Below are 18,102 nucleotides of genomic sequence, written 5' to 3'. Positions count from 1 at the left end.
GCCTGGATACGTGAGCTGAGGGAGGAGCGGAAATAGGCCCCACAGTCACAGAGCACCTTCCTCCTCTTGGTATGATGGATGGTCACATTGGCCAGCGCCAGGAGGAGGTTGATGAGGAGGTCTCGTGACATTGTGGGGCCATGGATGGGGTGAGCGTAGATCAGGAGGTGCGGGGGAAAGTGCAACCAGAACCTGAGGAGAAGGTTCTGGAGGAGCCGGAGAAGGGGCTGCAGTCTGGTAAACTCCAGGTAGATGTGCACCAGGGTCTCCCTCACACCGCAGAAGAAGCAGGTGTTAGGGAGGGGGGTGAACTGTACCAGGTACATGCCCCTGCTCTCGGCTCCATGAAGGAGCTGCCAGCTGATATCCTGGGCAGACTGTGGCACCAAGGTAGAATACAGACTGGCCCAGCCCAACGGGCGAGGTTGGGGCAGCTGAGCAAGAAGGATGGGGTGGTGGAGCCACAAGACAGATGGGGCTCGAAGATGCTTTTCCTTGGGGTGTCTGAAAGGTCCTAACCCCTATGGTACCTTGCAGGGCGCAATCATTTTCTTCCTGGCTGCTGCTGAGGCCAGTAGAGGGAGGCTGCTCCCCAGCCCCCGAGCTACCGTCCTGCCAGCCAGCGGAGTGCCCGCACAGCGCGGCGCGCGGCTCTGACTGTGCCGGGAGGAAATTCCCCCTCGCAGCCCAGCCAGAGAAGGGGTCGCTGTTGCCTTGAGGATCCCACCGCCCCTCTGGCGCCCCTCTCCGCCTTTTGTTCCCAGACCGTGCGCGTCACCGTCTCGGCGGCTGCTGGGCGGAGACACCCAGACGGAGCAGCGCTGCTGCCGGCGCAGGAGGCATCCCCGTGGCGTTGCAGAGGGACGCGCTGACGGCCACCGGGCGCTGATCAGAGCCCAGCACCCAGCCAGCTGCCGGGCGGAGCAGGGACCAGCGCGCCGATCCCGAGCTCCCGGCCAGCGGGGCGCGCCGCAGCCCTTGGGGCGAGCCGCCGAGCTCCCGGGCCGGCGCTGCGATCCCCGGCGCGCCCAGAGGGATGCGCGCCTTCGGCCCGAGCCTCTGGGGCCGGTGAGCAGCGCGCAGCCGGCATGGAAGCGGCCGAGGCGGAGCCGAGCCAGCCCCTCAGCCCGGCCCCAGCGCCGCCGCCCGAGAAGAAGAAGCTGCAGCGGGCGCCGTCCCCGGCCAGACCCAAGGATGTGCCCGGCTGGTCCCTGGCCAAGAGCCGGCGCGGCAGCCACCCCGGCTCGCCGGCCTCGCTCTGCGGGAAGCAGGGCGCTGGGCCCGGGCACTCGCGGCGGACGGGCGGGGGCAAAGACGGGCGGCCCGAGAAGAAGGGGAAGCAGCCGCAGCCCGCTGGCGGCCGGGGCTCCGGGAAGGGGGCTCCGGGCCGGGCCGGGGCCAAGGCGAAGGGGCGGTGCCGGGGGCCAGCCGGGGAGGAGCCGCCGCCCCCCCTGAGCCTGACGGACAGCAGCTCGGAGGGCTCGGACTGCAGCGGCTCGGAGGAGGCCAAGCTGCTCTCGCTGGAGCTCAGCGGCAGCGACCCCGAGTCCCCGGGCAGCGCCCCGGCCCTGCCCGCCGGCCAGGGCATCTCGCCGCCGCCCGACGAGCCCTCCGCCGCCTCCATGGCCAGCAGCCGCCTGCAGCTCAGCACCTCGCTGGCCTTCTCCGACCTCACCGAGGAGCTGCTGGACGCGGGGCAGGAGGGCCTGGCGCGGGAGCTGGAGGAGCTGCGCTCCGAGAACGACTATCTCAAGGTGCGGGGCTGGCCGGGCGCGGGGCGTGGCAGGGCACGGAGGGGACCTGGCGCAGGGAGTTGTTGGAGCGGGAGCGGGAGCGGGGCCGGGCGGGGGTTGTGGGTCACGGGCCGGGGCAGACGTCGGGGTCTGTTAGGGGGCGGGGGCGTCACTCGGGTCCCAGCTGTGTTGTGCCCCGGGCTCTCGCTGCTCCCGCCCCCATAGGCCAGCTGTGTGCCGGGGCGGGGCCGGGCCCTGGGCGGGGAGCGGCGGCGGAGCCGTTAGGTTTGTGTTTGGGTGGTGTCAGGTTCATCGCTTGTCATCCGGGTTGTCAGCCGCGGCCCTGGCTCGGTGGCTGAGGAAGCCCGGCTCAGGGGCTGCCTGGAGCTCGGAGCTGTAGGAAAATCCATAAGGAGGCTGCCGGGTGCAGCTGCCGGAGGGAGCCGCAGGGTCTGTGCAGATCGCTGTGGGGTGCGCTGCACTTGGGTGCACCTGGCCTGGGGGACAGGCTCCGGGTCTGGTTCACTAGCCCCTTACTGTCCCCCTGCCTTACTGCTCACTATAAGCATTGCCGCTGGCGTTGCCCCATTTACGGAGGTGCAGCCCCCCCACCCCCCCGGTTTAAAAGCTGTGGATTACTGGTTTAGACTCAGTTCATGCAAAGCCAAATAAAGTAGTAGGGTGTTTTTTTTTTTTTTTTTTGAAAGCACATTGGCAGGAAGTCAGGGTTTCACGCAGACAGGCCCCTTTCAGTATTCTGATACAGAACTGCTGCAGATATTCAAAGTTGTCATGGCAATGTAACAACATTTCCTAGACCTTAGAAACAGATAATGACATGTTAAAAACTCTGCTCAAAGCTCATTAGACCTGTGACTTGGGAGATTTCTCAGTTCCGGAAAAGGATCACCATCCTTAAGCAGACATGGCTCTGCCCCCTTGCCTGTGTGGTGGACTGTAACCCTTAACAACTGATGTAGAAATGGAGTTGGGGCTAGTCAGTATGGAATAAGGTCTGCCAGGTGTTGTGGCTCATACTGCCACTCTGCCATGCTTGTCTGCTTGCAAGAGCAGAGCAAAGCAAGTGTGATGCTCTTGCAGTATTTGCATGCACCTATTGCCTTTGGGAAGCACAATGACAGGTTCACCCAGCATGTGCTGACGCAGTTGGCCTCATTTTGGGGAACAGATTTTCCAAATCATTTACTTTTCCATTGGTTCTTTCTCATGTGTGCTGTCAGCATGGTGCCTGCATGTCCCTCGGGGCCATTTTCCAGGCCTGTGGCTTTGCTATCTAATTCATTAACACATGAAACAGGACGGAGGGCTGGGTGATTGGGAATGGAATAAAGGCGCTTTTACCTGTAGGGAGCTGGTCTGAATCCAGGCTGGGACAATGAGCAAAGTTCTCTGTGATGCAGAGGTTGAATATTGCTGGAGACTACAGGAAAATCTGTAGCTGTGACTGTACTTTAAAGAAAAGTACAGGAAAACGGGGCTAGGCAGGCTGCAGGCACCTTCCGCCCCCCGAATGTGCCTAAGCGATGTGATGTTGGATGAAATAAATGTAGTCACCTCTGTAATCTGAAGAGCCGTGTCACATCAGGAATGGGTTCAGAAAGGTGATTTTTATGCCTTTGCACCTGCTGTTGCTGAGGACTCAGGTTGGAAGACAGGGCAGTTTTCCGATGCGGAGGCCAGAAGATTGCAAGTGTGTGGGGATTTCAGCTCTGAGATGAGCACTGTGCAGAAGTAAAACCCTTGGGGATGCTTCCCAAGGCCTTTTGTCCGTTAGCAAAGCTCTTGTTCACAGCTGGAGTCCAAACTCCTGCCAGGATTAGTAGGAGGAGCTTTAGGGCTTTGATTTACTGTCAGTTGGAAAATACAGATGAGAATCCTCCAGTTTCCCAGGAATGTATTTGAAAACTATTCTGTCTATCCAGCTTAAATAATTACACATCCCTGTGATCCCTTTCTGGTGACAATGTGCATATGTAGCAGGGTTACACATCTTACTAGATGCGGGCAGAAGGATTCAATCCTACTGGTTATAAAATGAGAGACTGGGGTTCGACTGTGAGGCCCACGGCAATGCCAGAGTGACAATTGCAGCACCCTATCCCCTTTGCCACCCCTGCTCCTTGGAAGGAAGAGGGATTGGGTTTCTACTGGGGTGGATTTCTCCCTGCTGGAGACTTCATTTTTCATATTCATACTCTGAGCAGCAGCATAGCTGGGCTCTATACCTTTCCAAACTGCAGTAGAGTGAGACTGATCGGGTTGTGCAGAGGCATTGCTGTCTGCAGACTCAGGAAGTCAGCACCATGTTGATTTCAGGTGGGTCACGTTTGGAAGGTTTGCTTTGCAACCATGGGGGCAAGACACATTTTTTTGTTTAAAATGGGAGAATTTTGAAGAAGTTGTTAAGTTAGGCACTCACCAAGCAGGACTTCTATGTTGGGACTGGTGGGTGGATTTTTTTCAAGCCCTCATGTATAGTACGATTCCTGCATTTCTGTAGCTGAATATATAATTGGCTGTATAATAGTACAGCAATATTTCCTGACATTAGGGAAGAGCTCCCAAATGGATGAGTGATGTGCTGCTACAGCGGTACATGTGGAGTGTGGCAGAGTGTCAGTACTTCTGATCACACCTTTCTGACTTGTGTATTCAGTATAAGCAGCTTATTTCAGGTTCCTTTCCTGAACCCTCAACCTCGGCCTGTGGAGTAATACACTGTGCTCCTGCTGGTTCGAAACCACGGACAGACATGCCCTCCTGTGCACTGCAAAAGAAAGCAAGTTGCTGCATGAATTCTGCCCATCTTTTCCCACAGGGGTATGGGAATAACAATATGGTAGAGCGTGACCTAGGGAGCCACTTGATAAAATTGGCTCCACATTGAAATAAGTGTTCATAGACAGCTAGGTTTTAAGGCCAGAAAGGATCATTATGATCATTGAGTGAGTCTGAGCTTCTGTATAAGACAGTCCAAAGAATCTCCCCCAGTGATTCTTGCAGCTAGCCTACAATGTCTGGTTGAGCTAGAGCTTAGGGTTGGAGGTTCTCCTGACTCAAGTTCATCCTTCTTGGTTATTGATAAATCACTTATTTTCTAGACCTCATGAAAATACTGACGTCCAAATGCTTTGTCTTCGTCATGGTGTGAGTTTCCACCAAAAGCAGGTATTAAAGAAAGAGATTCCTGAGGAGGAGGCCCTCCCTTGCCCCATTTCTGACTGCCCAAGTACAGCAGGACTATGCTAGCATTATGCACAGTATGTTTATGAGCATCAAAGTATAAACACTTCCAGCAAAGTGCAGCTTCATATAAGTTATCGTTGCCTCTCTCCTTGGATATGATTATAAAAAAAGTGCTTGTTAAATGGAAAACAAATAAACCAATTCCACCCCTCACTCTTTCCTTTCTGCTGCACGTGCTTCCTGGGGACACAGGGTTTTTCAAAGACTAAGAGGGCAAATTTTTGTGGGAGTCCCTTGCTAAAATATTGGCAGCACTGGAAGGGATCTCTGTGCTGCGCCAAAGCTGTAGGCTCTTGGGGTCTGGGATGTTGTCTAATCTTTAGTAAGATGAGCTAAAATCAGAATCACTTAGATTCCCAACCGCCTCCAAATGTTCAGGGTTTGTATAAAGTGAGATCAAGAAGCAAAATGCCGCTAAGGTTTGGTTTTGCACAAACACCTCAGTTCTGCTCAGCTCTGTGCTTGTGACTAGATAGATAATAATTTGTATCTTGAATGGGGGAGGAGCAGAAACATGCACAAGGTCTTTAAAATGACCCTGTTTGAAGGCGTGTGCGTCCCGGCCTGTGCTGTATTATCCCAGAAGTGCAGTGCGATTTGTACATTTGGACAGAAGCTAGTCACTGAAACCTCTAAACCCGACTGCTGATACCTCTTCCTCTCTCTGATCAGGAGTGTTGGAGGGAGAGGACTGCTCCCCTCTGGCTTCTACTGTAGATATGTGTGGGAGCTCTGTTGTGTGCACCTGCCCTGACCCTCCTCAGCCATCCGGATTCTATTGAAAGCATTTCCCCTAAGAGACAGCAGAATTCATGCTCAGATTGTGAGCTGTTCAACTGGAGGAGCTGTGCCTTTAAGAGCCTCACCAGCTGCCTTGTTGTCACCCAGCAGTGTGGTGAGCAGGACCCCCGAATCCCTGCTCAGCAAAACGGAAAATGTGAGATGTGATATGGCAGCAGCTGCGGAGAGATGTGAAGACAAAGAATGGGGACTGGAGATCTAGTTTGGAATGAGGGGAGGGCAAAGCCTTCAGACCAATCCCTGTTCAGACAGAAAAGGGTCATGCTACAAACATTAACAGATGGACTGAGACCTGCTACAGCCCAGGGCTCTAAACCTGACTCTGCTCATCCCAGAATTAGGCTTGTTAGCACCCCCTCCCCCCACCAATAACCTTCCCCAGTTGATCTGTATTGTCTTGCGACGCCCTTTTTTTGTGTGTGAACGGTTTGTGCTGGGCTCTGGTTGATGTTTTGTGTTCTCACCTAATGGAACAAGGGGGAAGCAGGAGATGCCAACAAAATGTGTTGTTGAGCTCCTGCCAATATGCCCCTCTCCTGCAGAGGTGCCCAGGCTTTGCTGGCAATATGACAAGACCCCCAAGGCTGCTGCTAGTTTTCATTAATGGGATCAGATTGCTACCGCTCCCATCTTAGAACATGGCCCTGTGGCCCCAGGAGGCTATAGGTCCCAGCATGGCTCTGCTCGCATCAAGGTGGAGGGTTGCATTCTGGGACCTGTCACCTCTGCGGGCCACTTGCTCGCCCTCCTGCAGAGGAGCATGCCTGCGGCTCTGCTGTAGAACGCTGGGTGCATGTGGCCACCCAAGTCATCAGTGCTTTGTGGAATATCCTGCTGGTTGTGTGTGATCTGAATGCAGAGTGAGAGGAAAGAGACTTTGTGGCCCCTTTTTACTTTTGAAATGTTGCATGTTTGAGTTAGCATTGATCGAAGCTCTCAGCTGTTAGTTTGGCTGTTAATTTATGGGGGCAGCATAAAGCTGTGAATTGTTTGTTTTTTTCCCTCCTTAACACATTTTAATCTCTGCTGAGCTGTGCGCTATCTGCTGGCAAGATGCAGTGGGGTGTTGCAGCACTTGAGAATCTCTTCCAGGTTGCCGTGTGCAGAAGGCACAGTCCAGCCTTTCGTTATTGCACATCAGTGTAAAACAGATGTGCTGTATCTGGTTATTTGCCTAGCACAATGGAGGAGGAGCCTGGGTTTACAGACTGTCTCTGGTTTCCAGAGCTAGATCAGAATAGCTACAGCTTTTCAAGAATACTTATTGTGTTTTCACAGCACAGGAATACATACCGCATCTGAACAACAATCCCAGCAGAGATGTGGCTAGGTTACATCATACCATTTCCCTCCTCCCCCCTTCCACCCCCCCAGCCCCAACCTGCCCCATCTTGTATTACAGGGCTGAAATAAATTATGCCAACCTGGCACCAGTCTATTGCTTTTATATTGCGAAAACCAATATGTTGCCATCGCTATTTGGGGGCGGAAAAGGGGAACACTCTGGAGGATCTGGCAAAGATTTTTGAGAGCAATTAGTGATTTTGAGGTCCCAACTTGAGCGGGTTTAAAGGGGCCTGATTTTCGGAGGTTGGGTGCTCAGCACTTTGAGACTCAGGACCCTTTGAGGCCCTTATCTCTTCTGAAAATCTTGGCCTTAGGTCCCTGGGTGAAATCCTGCCCCATTGAAGTCAAGCCTCATTGAAGTCAATGGCAAATTGTGCCTTGACTTCTCTGGAGCCAGGATTTGGCCCCAGACTTGTGAGGAGCCCAGAGCTGATCAGGGAGAGAATGAGAGCAGGGAGAGGAGAGGGCAGGGATAGGGGCTGATCTCCCTTATCGTTCTTCCAGGTATGTCTCAGAACCACCAGTATAAATAACAGCCATTCTCCTGCAGCACATTGCTGTGCCCCACCATTTGCTCTGTGGGCAGATGGCTACAGGTCCTTCCTGGAGCAATGGCAGTTGGCTAGCAGCCTGGCTTGTGTTGGCGTTGAAAGCTTGTGCTCTCTGCGGTGTGCCAGGCTTTATTCGCCCACTCTGTGCCCCAGAATCCCAGAGGCTGCCTATCTCTGGGTGGTTGCTCTTGGCTCACCTGTCTGTGCAGCCCCCAGGTGACAGACGGCTTCACTCACTGCTGCTGGTTGACCGCCACTCAGACTGACTTGTTGGAATACATCAATCGTTGGACCTGTTGGGTGGGGCTGAGGATTCTGAGTTTCGTTTGAGCCAGTACTTTGTAGCCGATCTTATCCCAGCCTCTGGCTGGGGGAGGTGACCTGCTGTCCCCTTGTGCTGTGCAGCGACCCAGAGCTCAGGCCTGTGGCAGCGGAGGCCAGCTGTGTCTTTTGGGGTCAGGGGCCCCAGGAGTTTGGGATACAGCATGGCATGGGGTCTGGAAGCCTCGGCAGCTTCCTTCTTACTAATTCCCAGTGGAAATCCCCATCTCATTTTCTCTGGTAAGTTATAGCATGATCCCCTCCTCTGGCACTAATTGAAAGCTGCTGCTTTTGTTCTTTAATCTCAGAGGAAATGTCGCCTTGTCATTCCTGGCTAGTAATCCCCATTTTACAAGGAGAGATCACAACCACACTGCACTGCCATCCTGCATCAGATCCGTGGGGTTTCTAGCCTATGACCCCGCTCTGACTGGGTCTGGTACCAGAAGCTTTGGGGGCAACTGTGAATGGACATAGTGCACACTTAGCTAAACATATGCACAAGCTTCTGTTCCTATTATTGTGGCCATCTCTTGTTTTCTCTTCCTTCTCCCCTCCCCATTGTGTATTGTCCTTATTTAGACTGCAAGCTCCTTAGTGCAAGGACTGTCTTCTATTGTATATTGTCTAGCATCCAGTGAGGCTGGGCCTCAGTCCTGACTGGAGGCTCTGCATCCTACTGTAATCATTAGTAATAAATTATATCGTAACAGGCTCATGAGAGAATTTTTTCCCTAATTCCAGGCATGTAATAGTTAGCTTGTGCCTTGAAGCAGTAGGGTTGATATCCTTTACATATTTTCATCCTAACTAACTTAACAGCCGGTGATATTCTTATTATCCATACAACTGTCTGATGTCTTTTGACTCCTACTAAGCTCTCTGTCTCAATATTTTGTGCCAGCAAGTCTCTCACATTAATTATTCATTGTATAAAAAAATTCCTTTTACCAGTTTTAAATTTTCTCCGTACTTGCAAATACCTAAGCATGTGTATCACCACTTGTGTGAGTAGTTGCATTAAATTCAATGGTTAAAATCCTGTTGACTTCCGCAGAGCCAGGATTTCATGCTGTGGGTCTACTCACAAAGGTAAAGTCATGCACACGCATAAATGTTTGCAGGGTCTCTCTGTGCCTGTCATCAGTTTTGTTGCTGTTTTCTGGACCTTTGCCACTTGTGCTCCTTCCTGAGACAGAACTGGAATGCCATAGGTACAGCAAGGCTGCTTTTATATAGGGATACAGTGTGTCCAGTAACAAGAAAAAGAGGACTTGTGGCACCTTAGAGACTAACATTTATTTGAGCATAACCTTTTGTGAAGTGAGCTGTAGCTCACGAAAGTTTATGCTCAAATAAATTTGTTAGTCTCTAAGGTGCCACAAGTCCTCCTTTTATTTTTGCGGATACAGACGAACACAGCTGCTACTCTGAAGCGTGTCCAGTGTGATTTCTAGCCCTTTCTCAGATACCTCGTTTGTTCATTGAGCTGCCCAAGGTGATGCCAAGGGACTTTTCCTGAGTGGTAACAATTAATGTGCAGCCCATCCCTGGATATGATCATGCAGCTCTCCCTGCTATCACCTTGCACCTTGAGTTTCATCTGCTGTTGTACTTTTAAGTTTTTAGGGCTTTCTGAATTTCCTCCCAATCTCTTCTCTACTCTTGACACACAGTTATTTTTGTCACCTGCAAATTTTGCCACCTCACCATTCAACTCTTTTTGCACATAATCAATACATCGATTAGAGAAAAGATTGTGGGGACCACTGTTAACCTCCTTCCAGTCTAAAAATGAACAGTTGGTTTCTGTTTTTTCTCTTAACCAATTTCTAATTCATGACCGAACTTTAGCTTCATCCCACGGCTACTCTGCGCTTGTCTACACTAGAGCAGCACAGCTGCGCCTCTGTAGTGTTTCATTGTGGCCACGGCCTGTGCTGACAGGAGAGGTTCTCCCATCGGGGTAGGTAATCCACCTCCCCAAGAGGGGGTAGCTAGGTCGACCTCGCACTTTCTGCACCTGGGGTTAGGCTGGCTTATCTACGTCGCTCAGGGGTGTGGATTTTTCACACCTCTGAACGATGTATCTGAATCGACCTAACTTTTTAGGCAAAGGTATCTGCTGGGTCAGCTGTGCTCTCTGGTAGGGTAGCCTGAATAAAAAGGGCTTGGGACTCCATGGCTGGGTCTCATCCAGGCAGCTCTTTAGAGCTCTGATGAGGAGATGGCCACGTTTTCTTGGTACAGCAGATGCCATCCTGGAGATAAACATGAGTATTTTTTAAAGCACAGAGTTTCTGCCCGTTTCTGCTGAATTAAAAAACCCACAAAGATTTGAGCCTTTGTTTGGTGTGAACCTTCCAGAGGTGAAGCGGATGCTGCCTACCTGAGTCTGCAGAAAGCCTGACATGCTAGTTCTGAGAGGTGCGAACTGTGCAGCAGTCACCTGTTCACTGGTACTGGGGCTGAGCTGGAGGGCGTGGCGGGGAGGGTGTTGAAGGGAAGTTAGGTGGAGTAAAATCAGTCCTTTTCCTAAATTTGCTGATTTTTCTGCACTTCGCCTCCAGAGGCCATTGTGTGCGTGGGGAGGAGGAGCTCCCCATGTCAGCAGCTGCATGGGATGCAGACAGCCTCTCTGGCTTGTCGTAGTGAGGCATACAATGAAATCTAGCTCCTGTGATGCGATGGAAGTTGTTTTACATTGTTAACATTCAGTAAACCAGCATTACCCTGCTTCAGCCCCCGATTCACTCGCCTTCCATCTGGATTTTATATGCTCATAGTCTCAGTAGCCCCTGGAGTTACAGATCAGTGCTTACCCGTGGCTGGAAACTGGATGAGTTCATAACGCACAGAGTGAGAGCCAACCTGATGTACTAACAGTGCTCAGTGGCCCCTAAAATCAGGTCAGAATTGAAGTAGGTGGCGCGTGGGAAAGTCAGGCTGGAGATCCGAATGATTGTGGCTGAGGCTGTAATACGCCATGACTTACTGGGCTTATAAATGAACACTAGGCACCACTGGGAATCTGAGAGCTTTCCTTTCTAGCCCTGGACTGCACAAGACTCTGGTCCTTAAATGGTCCCTCAGGCTAGCGTGGTTCTATTTTGGCACTGGTCCAGGACTTTCTCTATTAAGTCCAGGCTCTTGGATCAGTGTAATTTTCTCTCCCGGGACGCCTCTCGCGAATTCGATATATCACCCTTTGCTCGGAGTCCCTGAGCCAGTCTGCGTGGCAGAGCTCGTTCATAGCGAAATCAGTTTGAATTAATTTGGTGATAAAAGGTTCATGAGATGCTAGATTGAATGCTCCACTGAAATCCAGGTGGAATATGCCTGCTTTCCTCACGGCTCCCAAGCAGTTTGTCATTTTTATTTTTAAACCAATCAAATTTTCTGGGAAAGAGCTGTCCTTTATAAGCTTGGGGTTGGCTGCACATGGCTGTATTACGCCCTGGAGGTGAAACCTTGCCTCCATTGGGTCTGTCTTTGCTGCAATTAAAAACCCGCCTGTGCCAGCTGACTTGGACTCGTGGGGCTCTGGCTAAGGGGCTGTTTAATTGCAGAGTAGATGTTTGGGGTCAGGCTGGAGCCTGGGTTGTAGGACCCTGCAAGGTGGGAGAGTCCTAGGGCTCAGGCTCCAGCCTGAGCCTGTTCTGCTACGCTGCAGTTAAACAGCTCCTTAGTCCGAGTCAGCTGGCACGGCGTTTTAATTGCCATGTAGGCATACCCATTGAGGCCAGTGGCAAAACTCCCACTAACTTTGGTCATTCTAAAGATATTTAGGGGATATCATTAATCTAGGATTTCATTCTAGATATTTAATATTTTCTAGTATTTTGTCTTCGCATGTTTTAAAAAAAAAAAAAAAAGACAATACCAATAATTCCACCAAAACCTGGCGAGATGGTTTCCACTGGAAGGTTTTGATCACGGTAGCTCAAACAGAAGTTGTGGGCTGGATGCAGGAATTGCTGGGCGAGGTTTCCATCTCCTGTGTTATGCAGGAGGTCAATCCCAATGGTCCTTTCTGGCCTTGGAAACTCTGACTCTGTGAGCAGGGGGAGGGAGGCTGCTCTGTACAGAAGTCATTCTCCAGACCGCTGGCACTGGTGATGCAGCAGTTTGCTCAGAGGGAAGGACTCTGTTATAGTTTCAAATGTGTGTTTTGTGCCCTTCTCATGTACGTGCAAAGCTCAGCTGTGTAGTCACAAATCCCCAGCCAGCATAAGGCGTGAGCGCTGTGGGCACACGTGTCAGGTGTACACTTGTTCACTCACACTTCCAAAAGCTGGGCTTCTGAGGAAGCAGATGGCTTTATTTACCATTTTGTACCTTTTCTCATTCAAACCATTCCAGTGAGGATTTGGGGACGCTGCAAGCCAAGTTGGCCCGGAGGTGGGCCACGCAATTTCCTGCTCTGAGCTGCTGCACTCTTCCCTTCAGTCAGGGCATGGCTACACTTGCAGATATAGAGCGCTTTGAGTTAAACTAGCCTTCGGAGAGCGCAGAAGGGAAAGCGCAGCAGTCTGTCCACACTGACAGCTTCAAGCACACTGGCATGGCCACATTTGTGGCATTTGCAGCAGCATTGGGAGCGGTGCATGCTGGGATAGCTGCCCATAATGCAAGTGGCTACAACGTGCTTTTCAAATAGGGGTGGTGTGGTGTGAAGTGTGACAGGGAGTGTGTTGTGTGTATGTGGGGGGAGAAAGAGTTGGTTTTTGGGGGGCTGAGAGCATGTCAGCGTGCTGTCTTGTAAGTTCAGACAGCAGCAGACCCGCCCCCGCCTCTCTCTCTCTCACCCAGCATTCCACACTAAGGGTTGCTTTGTCTCGGAGCAGATAAGGAGCTGGCTGTCAGAAACGGAGCTTTCAACGGGCATTTCCGCATTCCTACCGCCGATTCCAAACAATGACAAGAGTGGCCGCTTGACTTAAGGGGATTATGGGACGTTTTCGGAGGCTGATCAGAGCACAGTAAAGCAACACCTCGTTCACACTGGCACCATGGTGCTCCAGCGAGGGGCGCAGCAAAAGTTATTCCACTCACCAAGGTGGATTACCAGCAGCCCTGTAGCCGCGGAGTCAGAGCGCTCCGTGCCTTGCCAGTGTGGACAGGTAGTGAGCTAGTGCGCCCGGGGCTCCTTTATTGCGCTGTAACTCGCAAGTGTAGCCAAGCCCTCAGAGAAGCAATCATGTTTGGGCGAATTTGGGGCACCTCTGTCTTAAAGGGGCAGTGCAGACTTAGGCAAGGCTCTAGCTTAGACCCGGCTGCTTCCCTGGTTGGTCTGCTGAGTTGTCCCTCCTCCAGCCCATCATGTTTGTTCTTGAGACCTGAGGACTCCCATCTCCTGCCTGCCCTCAAGAGTGGAGCAGCAGGACAGAGCGATGCCTGCACCACTCACGATGATGCAGGTGGGCGAGAAAGAGACTCTCTTGCAGTATGCATCCGATGAAGTGAGCTGTAGCTCACGAAAGCGCGTGCTCAGATAAATTGGTTAGTCTCTAAGGTGCCACAAGTCCTCCTTTTCTTTTGCATCAGGCCATCTGAAGAGCTAGTGGTTACATTTTGGGCCGGTGTTCTCTAATTTGACATGTCTGAGACTTGTTTGGTTTCTGAAGCTGATCATGTGTGTACAGGGAGTTCTTGGGAGTAACAATTGCCTTCCCTTGGTTTTATGTTGGAGGAATTTTCATAGAGAAATACTTGCGTGCTGTACTTGGGGACACTGGGAGGGGGTGGGGGTTGGACTGCTGTACTCCGTACTGCGCAGTTCCAGCCCCTGCCCTTTGTTCTACTCCTAATAAGAATAGCTATCCAGGGCTTTCCAAAGGTGGGAAAGCATCCCTGTGATACAGCCTTTCATTACGTGATTGCATACGGCTGCTCAATCTGCACCGCTCCCCAGGGCTGTTTGCTGAGTTTAATTGGATGCAATCACAGCCCCAGCGACTCTTAACAATGCAGGTCTCTTGCTAAAAGGCAGCTTCATTTCTAAGGATCCTTTCTCCAAACACATCTCCCACGAGGCCACTCTGCCCCCTGGAACTTGCTGTTCCAGAGAGCTCGCTGTGTTGTGTGTTCTTCCTTTCCAAACAGCTATGGCATATCTGCCCTGGTGCTCTGACCCAGAATAGCCCCTGGGAACAGTCAAAGCCCAGTGAGTGGGAGCCAGTCGTATGGGACGTGTTGGCACAAAGACTTTCTTTTCAGCATTTAGTGCCTGTGTGTGGTTGTAGAGGTATGTGTCCGGCCCCGATGGCCTGGCCCGGTGCTTCTTCCAATTGCTGCCTCCCACAAGCGGCAATGGGTAATTACCTGGCACGCAACGGCACCTGGAATCGTGAGCTGGGTTGGATTTCTCCCCTTTGGCATTTCAGGAGTTCACACTCATCTGGTTTTTTGTTCTCCCTGCACTCTGAGGAGCGGCTGGATTAGCCTCTCTGGAAGGTAATCCTGGATTGCCTGGCTGACGGTCTCTATTTGCCCGCAACAGTGACTGGCCCCCACAGCCGCCCAGCCTCGTGCTCTATCTGAGTCTCAGCCTTCTGGGTGTTCCTGGGCCAGGCTTGTCGATGCGGGAGGAAGATGGGTCCTGACTGAGCAGCCTCACAAAGAAGGCTCTTGGGGAGTCTTCCTGTTGGCCAGATTCATGCCATGTTTCAATGGCAATGAGCATGAAATGGAGCAAATTGTGGCTGGCCTCATTTTTAATATGCATGTTGGACACCACAAGTCTCAGGAATGCAAGTAGCCTCTGTGCAGGGAGATGGAGCATGGCATGCTAGGACCTGTAGTTTGCAGAGCACACCTGTATGATTATGTCTGTACTTAACACCAGCAATGTGCTGCCCAGCACATAGACATCCCTTGCCCCAAGGCTTTCCCCATCAGGGCAGCCATGGGATGTGGAGCAGGACTCAGTGGGCTACGTTCATTCACCCAGTGCCCTGTTCTGTTGTTACTGTGGTGAAGTTCCCTGCATGAAGGAGGTGGTGTGGCCAGGGCCCTGCGCTGGGAGGCAGGAGGTGGGCTCTGTTCCTGGCTGTGCTAGTCACCAAGGGTAAATCGTGTGCCTTGGTGACCCTGTCTTGCCCTTTGTATTGTCCTTACACCTTTGTAAAATGCCACCAGAGCAGGAGTTTCCACTTGCCCCCTTTGCCAAGGTGAAAATGGCTTCAGATGGTGGGAGGCAGGGGAGACTTGGGAAACAGAGGCCCTGGGTCCCTATCTGTGAATGGGGTTCCGAGCCCAGCTTTGGGATGCCTGGTGGAAGGGCTGTGTACATGCTATGAGCCTCTGGGGTGGCGGCTGAGGGGTTTGCATCGTGTCCCGTAGCACATTCAGCAACTGAAGTGAGGGGGAGAGTGCTGTGCGAGTGCTTCCTGACGGCAGATCGAGCTGGAGCCTTGGGTGCCCTGAGAGATGATGCCTCGTTTTGTCATCTGAGTTGACATGCTGGCTGAGACAGGCCTGCTAAGCCATTGTTCATGTCCCCTTTTCACGCTGGCTCAATCAAAAGGCTTTCTAATGGGTGCTGTCCCGTGACTGGCTTTCTGCGGCTGTTCACAGCAAGTGACTCATTGGCCTGGAATAACAAGGGAATTTATATCGCTGTTCCCACCCCCAAAATCCACTCAGTAAAAGCCCGAGGGTTTCGGGGAAGGCAGCAAAGAGTGTGACCTCCAGAGGAACTGGCAGGGACCTGCTGTTTGTGGTGGAGTCCTGCAGCTGGGGCAGCCAGGAGTGCCAGCAGGTGCGAGCGCTCTCTAGACTGGGCGATGGGTAACGACTGGAGGAAGCCCAAAGGAAGGAGTTCCCCTCTCCCCTAGGGTTGTGTGCTGCCATCTGGATGGGAACTGTGGAACCCTGGGGGGGAGGGACGCTGCATTGCCATCTCTCTGCCCTCGGACCTGTCAGTCTGGGGAGGGACTTCGCCCCTCCCAGCTGACCCAGGCTTTCCTGCCACATCCCGCACTGGAGCCCTTGCCTGCTTGGTTGTTCCCATGGCACCAGGCAGTGATGTCCCCAGTGCAGGGTTCTGAGCTTCCAGTGGGAGGAGGCAGGAGAAGCTGGGCTGGGGACCCAGGGCACTGCAGAATAGGGATGGGAAAAGCTGCTGTATTAGCCTTCTCTCTCCCTCCCTTTGCTCCCATGTGGGAATCCTGCTCGGAGCAAACCCGTGCTGGGGATGGCTGGTGTCTGTGCTCTGTGCACAATAAGGCCTTTTCTCTCACCCAGCCGCGTGGGACTCACTAGCACTGTACACGTTGAAAGCACTTCTTACACATGTGGAAGGGAGGGAGCTGACTAAGGACTAGCCCAGTCCTGGGAAGGAAGGAGCTCAGGCAGAGCAGTGGCCGGGCTTGCCCCAGGCTATGCAGCCAGCCAGGTTCCTAAGGAATCTAAGCATGTAATTGCGCACCCCTGCAGTGCCCTATGCTTGTGTCAAGTCAACCATTTGCAGATGCAGTCACTCGCCTAGTGTGCAGCCCTGGACTCTGCATGCATCAGGAGTTCCATGGATATCTGAGCCAGTGAACCAGGACCGCCTCTTGGGAGCTCCTGGCTCCCTGTCCTGAGCTCAGCCTGCTAGGTAGTACTGCCCCAGAGCTTTTCCTTAGCAAAAGAGGCCCCAGTGCTTGAGGGCTCCGAAGGAGATGCTTGGTGCTGCCTTGCCAGGGGCAGAATGGAGCTGCGGGGGCACTCCTGAGACATAGGGGAGTCAGACGCACTGTACTGGCCACTAGAGGATTAGCTGAGGTCTTTGCTTAGCAGAGATCCCTCCCTGGGACGCGCACACAATCTGCTCTTTAACTTTTCACTTTGCCGTTAATGTTACTTGATGTGTTAGCTCCTTTGCCGTAGGGCGCCAGGCCTCCTCCTGCAAAGCTAGTGCCTCCTGGAGGGCAGCAGGGCCGTGAGTTCACCTGAGATTGACTGGCTGGCCTGTCACCCCAGCAGGCCATGGCCTGATTTGTTTTCCAGCTTGGGGGAAGTGTGGGGGTTGCAGCGGGGGGAGAAGAGCTGGTAAATGTCCCGCTATCCCCCCCAAGTGCAGGTGTGCACTTCTGCATGGCAATGAAACCCCAGAAGCTGAATGGGGCTGCAGACCCAGACAGGTCCTGCTGTGCAGAGGGAAGGGAGAGCAGAGCATCCCCTTTGTGCTGGGGTGTGTCTCAAGGACACTTACAGGCAGCAGGGCTGGGATGAGAGCCCTTCGCTGGCCCGGGTCAGAGGTTGGAGTGCAGTGCAGTCTCTCTGTGAATCGCTCCAGCGCGAGTGGCCCCTAGGGCAGCCTTCTGCATTGCCGAAAGATCTTTTCCTTGCCAACCTGCATTGCTCTTGTTTTAGCTGCTGCTTCTGTCTGTGCTATGCCTGTCCACACCCCCTCCTTCCTCATTATTTCACTGTAAATGTTTTTGGCCCCTTGCTGCGCCTCCCCCACTGTCGCCCTTGCTGGAGTCTCTCAGGTTTGATTTGTTTCTGCGGGATGTCAGGGTTACTCAGCGTGCTGTCATTGCAGGGGGAGTTGGGTGTTCTGGAATTACCTCCAGCTCTCTGTCTGTGAGCAAGGGCCTGCTGTTTGTGCGGTGGCGTTGTGTGTGTGGGGAGGAGTGTCGGTACCCAGAGAGTCCGTGCCGTGTTCTTTCACAGGCTCTCTACGTGGGCAGCGGTGCACCGCTGGTACAGTGGGGTGAGTTGGGTATGCAAAAGAAAAAGCAGGAGCCCTTTATTATTCACACGTTTCTCTTGGGTAGCCTGAAGGAGACCGTGGCTAATTCAGCATGTGCCTGAGGCAGGGAAGGTTTTATTAGCTCCATTTTAAAGAAAGGGAAACTGAGGCATTTGACAGTTATGTGAATTGTCCAGGGTAACACAATGAGGCAGCGGGAGAGCCCAGAATAGAACCCAGGTATCCTGGCTCACAGCAGCTAACCGTGCCCTTTGCTAACAGCTGGCGAGGGCCTGAGCACTGAACTGAAGCCTGTGGTTAGCAGGCTGCAGGCTGCCTTAGCGAGCCCTGTGTTCTCAGTGTGTCTGTTTGGGGCAGACTCAGGGCCCAGGGACTGGGA

At 52.7% G+C, this 18,102-nt stretch overlaps 1 protein-coding gene across 7 annotated transcripts in view; it reads left to right on the top strand.

The window, feature by feature from the left end:
* The first annotated feature begins 694 nt into the window (after positions 1-694).
* The window catches only part of MTCL2 (microtubule crosslinking factor 2), an 88,215-nt gene continuing 70,807 nt past the window's right edge, over positions 695-18,102 (top strand). For 3 of the 7 annotated variants that reach the window (XM_073309939.2, XM_073309937.2, XM_073309935.2), the window contains exon 1: positions 765-1,754. In XM_073309939.2, the coding sequence (XP_073166040.2) occupies positions 1,089-1,754 (666 nt within the window). In that variant the 5' untranslated portion in view covers positions 765-1,088. Of the gene's footprint in view, positions 1,755-18,102 lie in introns of all 7 variants that reach the window. The other 4 variants (XM_078848200.1, XM_078848199.1, XM_073309938.2 and 1 more) reach the window with 3 other exon arrangements.

This window comes from Lepidochelys kempii, chromosome 13, assembly GCF_965140285.1.
Source record: "Lepidochelys kempii isolate rLepKem1 chromosome 13, rLepKem1.hap1, whole genome shotgun sequence".
Taxonomy (NCBI): Eukaryota; Metazoa; Chordata; order Testudines; family Cheloniidae; genus Lepidochelys; species Lepidochelys kempii.
Note: the sequence above shows the minus strand (reverse complement) of the source record. Positions and strands in the feature narration are given on the sequence as shown.